An 8,519-nucleotide genomic window follows, 5' to 3' on the forward strand; every position below is an offset into this window, starting at 1 on the left:
TCCAGGACAGCCAGGGCTACGCAGAGAAACCCTGTCTCGAAAAAAAAAACATAAATAAAAAAAAAAAAAAAAAAAAAAAAAAAAAAAAAAAAGAAAGAAGAAAAGAGATCTCTTTCAAACTGCCTAAGACCGGGATCAGGATCTGAGCACTGCAGTCACAAAGTGGGGCCTCTGGCCAGCTGTGCTTTTCGCCCAAGGACAATTCAGGGTCAGGCTTACACCACACCCCCACATCACACTCATACACACACACACACACACACACACACACACACACACACACACCGTCCATCCTGTAGGGGAATGGCTTCCAGAAGAAGCGCTGCCTTCACATAGGCCAGGCCGGCTCAACATCCTGTATATTCTTTCATCTGCTTCTCCAGTGACCCTCATCAGAACTTGAGGTCCCACACAGGTACCTGGGGGCGGGGCAGGGGGGGGCGGGGAGAGGACGGACACGAATTGCTCAGAGCTATTTATTCCCAATCGTGGACAGCCCAGCACAAAGCCTAGCTCAGGGCAGCCTCCTGCAGAGGGGGAAGCTAGTGTTGGTCCTGTGGAGGTCACAGCATTTGATAAAGATGTCCATGCAGACATGCTGCAGTAGAAGAGCTGGAGAGAGCACCTGCTCAGCTACATACCTACCTACACACACACACACACACACACACACACACTCACTCACACGGGGTCGGGGGACGCAGGGAGAAAGAGAGAGATCAGACTCTGGAGTGGGTGGGTCAGGGACACTTCAAACTGACTCAGCAGAATTCTTGACAGGTGGTGGTCCCAGCATTTGGAAGGCAGAGACAGGTCAGGTGGATCTACATGAGTTCCAGGCCAGCCTGGCCTACAGAGTGAGTTCCAGGATCATGGGGGCTCCCCAGAGAAACCCTGTACTGAAAAACCAAAATAAAGGTCTAGAGAAATGACTCAGCGGTAAGAGCACTGTCTGCTCTCCCTGAGGTCCTGAGTTCACAACCATCTGTAATGGCATCTACTGATGCCCTCTTGTGGAACTCAGGTGTACATGCAGATAGAGCACTCATACATATATTAAATAAATCTAGGGGGGAGGGGGGAAGCATAAATAAATAAAAATTAGATGAGGGTCAGGGACAGAGGCAAAATCAAGAGCCAGAGCCTGACCAGAGTTTGGGGAAATCTTCACCCTAAGAAAATGTGTAGGTCTTTTTTTTTTTTGGGTTTTTCGAGACAGGGTTTCTCTGTATAGCTCTGGCTGTCCTGGAACTCACTCTGTAAACCAGGCTGGCCTGGAACTCAGAAATCCGCCTGCCTCTGCCTCCCAAGTGCTGGGATTGTGTGTAGGTCTTAATCTCAACATTGTTGCACACAGAGGCAAGAGAAAGACAAATCCTTGCTATTTTTTCAATTCTCTCTCTCTCTCTCTCTCTCTCTCTCTCTCTCTCTGTAGACCAGGCTGGCCTCGAACTCAGAAATTCTCCTGCCTCTGCCTCCCAAGTGCTGGGGTTAAAGGCTTGTGCCACCACTGCCAGGCTTTTTGTTTGTTTCTGAGACATTATCTCCTGTAGTTAAAGCTGCCTGGTCCTCCTGCTTCCTCCCATACGATCAGTTACAGGCATGCTCCTTCACTCAGCTTAGAGATGAAGGTCTTTTAAATGGTTTACAGTTTAACACATAAACAGAAAGTCTGTATACATTGTCATTTACAGTAATTTTACATGACAAATGAAATGATCTTTCAAAAAACCACAAAAAGGCTTGAGAGAAGTGGAAAGGTAAGGGTTCCTTGGAAAGTCGGTTGAATGGGTCTTGCTGGGGAACGTTTTGTTAAAGTGAACACAGGTGTGAAAGGCTCAGGCAGACTCATGAGGAACATTTAGCTGAAGCAGACACAGGAGAGAGGATGTTCTGCTCCGGCAAGCATGTGAAAGGACACGTGATGAAGGATACTTTGCTAATGACATGCATGTATTGGTCCACATTACATTGCATAGTTGAACTGCATTTGTCAAGATGTCTTGGAGAGAAATGCACTGCAGCTTGTTGCTGCTTCCACGGACTCAGTTTGATTGGAGGCTCGTGCAGAGCAAGGCACATGGAGGAAAGGTGATGTTTGGAGGGTATAGATAGGATGCCACAGAGTGACAGAGACAGAGCTTGGCTTGCTGGTACAGCTAGCTGTGCAACACTTAGCTCATCTTAGCTGATCTTCACTTCTCTGAGAGAGGCACAGCCTAGAACTTCTCCTGGTGTTCCTGTTGGTTCCTCCTGCTGACTCAAGCTGAGGCTGAGGCCTGGCTGCCTCTGCTAGGTCATGTCACCGCTGTTGCTATCGTGACTCTACTGAACTGGACAGCTGGAGCATCTGTGAAGTGTTTGCGAAAGGATTGAGCTGCCGATGCTGCTATCCTAGGAGTTGAACTGCCAATTTTCAGACAACACAGATGGGAGTTGCTCCAAAGAACCTTTCTAAACAGGCCTGCGTCCCCCGTATCCTTTCTATTCCGCTACCTCTGGTGGGTGATAGATTACAAGAAAGGTTAAAACGTTTAAAAACCATCACTAAACATAAGGTTTTAAAAAAATGAAAGTTACACTTGAGTCCCTCTGTCATCTCACTCTTAGAACTCAACAGGCTAAAGACCTGTCTCACACTGACTGTATAAAAGACATTGATATAATAGCCCCGTTAAGACTTTTTACATTTTAAAAGTTATCTTACATTTTTTTTTTTAGATTTTATTTATATGAGTACTCTGTTTACATGTATGACAGAAGAGGGCGTCAGACAGAAGAGAGCATCAGACCCCATTACAGATGGTTGTGAGCCACCATGTAGTTGCTGCAAATATGAACTCAGGACCTCTGGAAGAGCAGTCGGTACTCTTAACTGCTGAGCCATCTCTCCAGACCCTCTGTTGACTCTTTAATTCAGAGCCCTTGTATGAGAAAAAAATATTCTACTCTGACATACTGATGAAAAGATAGAAGTCAGTCTCTACAAACTATGTGACCAAGAGGACTTTGAAATCACCTGTAAAGAAAGCGAACTCCGAGCTGGAGAGAGGGCTCAGCTGTTAAGAGCACCTGCTGCTCAGGCAGAGGACCCAGGTTAGGTTCCCAGCACCCACACAGCGTAGTGGCTTACAACCATCTGTAACTCCAGGTCCACAGGGTCTGAGACCCTTTTCTGACCTCTGTGGGTACCAGACATGCATGTGGCACACAGACATCCATACATGCAGACGCAACACTCAGACACATACATTAAGTTAAATATATCTAAAGACACGTTTTAAAAGAAATCTGACTCTAGATTACTTCCCTCTGCACAGGGTTAAACCCATGTCAAGCCAGTTAAAGGAGTGGCATCTGGAAGCCTCAAATTCGTGGAAGTCTGGCTGAAGTGCACCTGTAGTCTGTCTTGGAGGGCACCAAGCAATTAAGCTTGTTATAGGTTGACACGGTTCAATCTCCCTTTGGGTGAACTCCATTTACAACTTAACACACGCAAAACAGCACTCTGCATAAAATTAAGGTAAGCCTTAATAGGTAAACCTTCCCAGACCAGCAGAAGCAGTTGTTTCCTCTGATAGCCACTAGGTGGCACTAAAGGCCTGGTCAAGAAGGCTACTCAGTTAAGTTCAGGACAATGGTGGGCAGTCCTGGTTTGGATTCTGATGAAGGAGACAAACCACCCACAGACAGACAGGAACAAGAGATGGCTTGACAATCCTATGGGCTGCCCGTGAGAGGAGCCAGAAAGTGGGGTGAGTGACGGGTCCAAGGACTGGGACCTGCCCCACCTAAAGGCAAAAGGCCATGTTTCATTCCTTTCAAAAGACCAGCCAGGGGGCTGGAGAGATAGCTCAATGGTTAAGAGCTCTTCCAGAGATCCTGAGTTCAATTCCCAGCGACCACATGGTGGCTCACAACCATCTGTTGCCGCCGCCTTCTGCGGTGTCTGAAGACAAGGAAAGTGTACCCACATATATATGAAATAAATATTTCATGGAGGTCCGAGGTCCCTGTGAAAGGGGTGGACCTTGAATGGAATCCTCCTTGGACCTGTCTGGAGAAACGTTCTGGTGACCATGGGCTCTTTCATATTCCCAGCAACCACATGGTGGCTCACAACTATCTGTAATGGGGTCCTCCAGGATTCCCAAGCTGAGACACAAGCTGCCCTGTGAGAGAAGCCAGCCATGGCTGGGAAGGGCTGGAGGTGGGTGGTCCCTCTCTCTATCTGGGGGGAGGGGTCATCTGGGGAGAACTGTGTGGAACCCATGTCAATGCATCCATGATGGTATCTGGGATCACCCAGCCCGGCTCTTGCCAACCACTAGCACCAAGAATGGTAGGCTCTAGGGGTCCTAGCTCTTCATCTTGCGTGACTTCCCCCTTCAGAGCATCGCATAAGGACAGTAGCTGTGTGCTTCCCTTGAGGTGCATCTCAGTTAAGGGCCTGATGAGGAACAGCTGCCATCTGGCATCTGGGACCTTTCAATATGTCACAGCGTTCCCAGGACACGATTCTGGGCTTAGAGCTGCCAGGAAACCCAACTTTCTGAAAGCAATGCACAGCCCCATCCCTCACCATACCCGAGGGTCTGTGCTTTGCCTCTACACATGGGCTCCCCGCCTCCTCCAGGGTCCCAAGCCATGGCCCAGCACACCCTTGGTCCCCCTCTGATCCCTGCAGTTTCTGGCTTCACAGCCATTACATTGTCTGAGGTCAGACCAGTGTTTTCAGATTCTGTGCCTCTGATTACGATATTCCCCTCTGGAGCCTGCCTGGAAAAATGCTTGGTAATAGATATACAGTGGGGATTGGGTTTTTTTTAAAAAGATTTTTTTTTTTTTGGTTTTTTCGAGACAGGGTTTCTCTGTGTAGCCCTGGCTGTCCTGGAACTCACTCTGTAGACCAGGCTGGGCTCGAACTCAGAAATCCGCCTGCCTCTGCCTCCCAAGTGCTGGGATTAAAGGCGTGCGCCACCACCGCCCGGCTAAAAGATTTATTTATTTATTATATGTAAGTACACTATAGCTGTTTTCAGATGCCCCATCTCATTACTGATGGTTGTGAGCCACCATGTAGTTGCTGGGATTTGAACTCAGGACCTCTGGAAAAGCAGTCAGTGCTCTTAACCATTGAGCCATCTCTCCAGTGCTGATTTTTTTTTTTTTTTTAATGAGTAAGTGAAGGGACACTGTGGGTGACTGAGGTCTCAAGGACGATAGACACATGACATAGGACAGAAAACTTCACATGGCAAGGGCCTGGGGTAAGACTGAATGATGGGGGAAGGGGCTTTCCCAGGGAGACTAATACAGGGGTGGAGATGGGAAGAAGCCACTCAGGGCCTTAGGGGCCATGACAAGGCCCCAGGTTTTGCTTCAAGGGCACCGGATGCTGTTCACTCCTCAGGGTTCTTATTCAACGTGTATTCCTTTCCCAAAATAGTGAACTTCCTCCACCCTGGCCTATTTTTAAGCATCAGGAGTATAGATATCCCCCAAAACAAACATCTGCCAGGTGTACCTCAAAGTACACAGAAGTGACTTTAATTCCAGGATACGGGGTGGCCTTGGATCTCTACAAAGATCAGGACCATCTGCAAGCTGAGTCCTGCAGACCAGAACCTGCCAGCTCTTGGTCCTCATCAGCCCAGGCCTCTCAGAATAGAGTGTTTCATCGGATGGGGTTGGGTGAGGTGGGAGCCGGTGCTGTGCTGCCCACCCCGTCCTGGGCCATCTGTCATCAGGAAGAGAAGGGTGGTGTCTCGGCCAGCGGGCGTGACATGCTCTGGATGGCCCACTGCAGGATGCCGTCAAATGAGTGCTGAGAGAGAGTGACACGGGAGGTTAGAGCAGTCGCACCTCCACAGAGCCATCTTGACGTGAAGTATCACCTAACCTGGCCTTCTAGTTCAAGGAGGGGGACTGAGAGCTGAGGCCCACGGGACATGCAGTGAAGGGAGGTCTCTTGATCCATCCTCCTCTAGAGCAGCCTGTGGGCCCTGGGTGTGGCTTCTGCTGGGTCCTTCTTCTCTGCCAACAGGACTGGGAAGTCCTGGAGACAGTCCTCAGTTTTTCCAGTGCCCACCCATGCTGGATCCTGTATCTCTCTCTCTTGTGCTTCTGCAGATCTGCCTGTGCATGGCCCTCTGCCCAGGGCAGGTCTCTATCCCTCAGCCAGTTGAGTCTCCCTAAATGTCAGTGGACACTGAAGAGGGCATGTGGGCTCCCTGGGGTATGGGAATGACCAAAGGAGTTTGTGCTTTTGCAATAGATGGGGCCCTATTTCATTTTCTAGAAGAAATTCATTCTTACTATTTTTTAAATTTATATATATGCATATACACATAATATTCACACACACACACACACACACACACACACACACACACACACATATGCTGTAGCTGTCTTCAGACATACCAGAAGAGAAGAGGGCATCAGATCCTATTACAGATGATTGTGAGCCACCAATCTGTAAATTGCTGTGAATTTACTACTTTTAGGTATGTATGTATGCTGGGCAGTGGTGGTACACACCTTTAATCCCAGTACTTGGGAAGCAGAGGCAGGTGGATTTCTGAGTTTGAGGCCAGCCTGGTCTACAAAGTGAGTTAGTTCTAGGACAGCCAGGGCTAGACAGAGGAAACCCTGTCTCGAAAAACAAAACAAAACAAACAAACAAACAAAAAAGTGTGTATGGACATGTGTGTGTGCACCTATGTGTATATGTGTGTCTCTGTGTATAAGTATGTGTGTGTGCGTGCACACATGTGTGTACAGATGCCCGAGGAGGCCAGAGGTTTCAGATCCCCTGGAGTGGAATGATAAACAGTTAAAAGCCACCTGACATAGCTGCTGGAACCCAAACTTGGGTCCTCTGAAAGAACAATGCTCTTGCATTTCTGTAGCCCCTCAGGTTTTTGAGATAGGGTTTTATAATGTAGTCCACATTAGTATCCACCTCACAGTCCTCCTACATGTACCTCCCAAGCGCTGGGAATCAAAGACCTGGGCCACCTATCCACCTCAAGAAACAGAAACCTGAGTTGGGAGGGGTAAGAGAGGGCACTGGAAGACCCTACCAGCTTTCCCTGAAAAGTCAAGGGCTTAAACCCCCTGGCTCTGAGGTCTTGATGTGAGGATCCCAGATGTGAGGTTTCTGGAGGAGACCAGCACCCTACATGGAAACAAGCTCTTCTAGGAAGAGCAGCTATGGGGGCGGGGTAACACTGGTCTGCTGGTGCTGCCTACTAGGGGCAGCAAAGAATCTGTGAGCACAGCCCAGACTAGGTGACATATTACCTCATTGAGGAGGGACTCCAGGTCGTCCCTATGTAGAACAGGGTCGTGACTAGCAGAGTCATCCCCTACCTGGAAACAAAGCAGAGAATCAATAGTCAACCCAACCTAGCAGCAGGCTGGGGACCAGATGCAGGACTCGGGGCAGCCGACTGTACTCCACCACAGAGCAGACTCACACCTAGTACCTCAGGCTGGGGACACAGGTAGGCTGAGGGCAACAACTTGTCCTATATATTCCCTGAAGCCCCTAAAGAGACCCGGTGGCCAGCACCCAGCAGGTGTCTCTCTCTGCTTTCACTAGTCACATGAGCTGTACTTAGTTGGACCTGCCCTGGCCATAGTGACAGAGCTCCAGTCAGTGAGTGGCAGGCTCCGTCAGGAGTTCACAGTGAAGCCAGTGGAGGCCCCATTGCTCAATCCTCTTCATTCTAGAAGTGACTTTCACTTGCCCGTCTTCCCTGTTTGTGGCTAGACTCTAGGACAGTGGTTCTCAATCTTCCCAATGCTTCAACCCTTTAATACAGTTCCTCATGGTGTGATGACACACCCCCACATCATAACATTATTTTTGTTGCTACTTTGTAACTGCAATTTTGCTACTGTTACGAATCCCAACTATCAGATATTTCCAACAGTCTTGAGCTGTCCTGTGAAAAGATGATTTGACACCAAAGGTTGAGGACCACTGTTTTAAAGGCTCAGCAAAGCTTGCCCCATGCTTTCCTGGGTCCTCCAGCAGAATCCTAGGAGCAATAGATTCTGATGCAGCCTCCCAGATGTTCTCATCACATAAGGTCAACCTGCAACTAGGGGGGCAATTTATCAGGGAAAGCTGGAGTCTAGCACATACATTCTGCCACCTTGCATAACACATCTTCACAAGATCACTCCATTTTACCCATGAACCTGAGGGACAGCTAGGGGCCCAAGCCTGGGGTCCATGTCTGTCTTAGCAGTATTATGCAATGGCAAGTGGATAGAGGTGGATACTGCCCTTTCCTCCTTGGACCTCCAGACAAAGCTCGGTTCCTGCCTGGTTAGTAAAAATGGAGGTGACATAGAGATCCACCTGGGTAGAGGACTTGGGTAGGTGGCTCTCGGGGGTCATCAAAAGCCAGCAGCTTTGTTCGGCTCTGCTCCCCAACTGGCTCTCTCTCTCTCTCTCTCTCTCTCTCTCTCTCTCTCTCTCTCTCTCTCTCTCTCTCTCTCTC

General features: G+C 48.8%; 1 protein-coding gene across 8 annotated transcripts in view; it reads right to left on the reverse strand.

Moving 5' to 3' along the window:
• Positions 1-5,524: 5,524 nt before the first annotated feature.
• Positions 5,525-8,519, reverse strand: part of Aire (autoimmune regulator) — a 14,145-nt gene continuing 11,150 nt past the window's right edge. For all 8 annotated transcript variants that reach the window (XM_021174008.1, XM_021174004.1, XM_021174007.1 and 5 more), the window contains 2 exons: positions 7,309-7,377; positions 5,525-5,827 (listed from right to left, as the gene is read on the reverse strand). In XM_021174008.1, coding sequence (XP_021029667.1) covers positions 5,747-5,827; positions 7,309-7,377 — 150 coding nt within the window. In that variant the 3' untranslated portion in view covers positions 5,525-5,746. The remainder of the gene's footprint in view (positions 5,828-7,308; positions 7,378-8,519) is intronic.

Source organism: Mus caroli, chromosome 10 (genome assembly GCF_900094665.2).
Source record: "Mus caroli chromosome 10, CAROLI_EIJ_v1.1, whole genome shotgun sequence".
Lineage (NCBI taxonomy): Eukaryota > Metazoa > Chordata > Mammalia > Rodentia > Muridae > Mus > Mus caroli.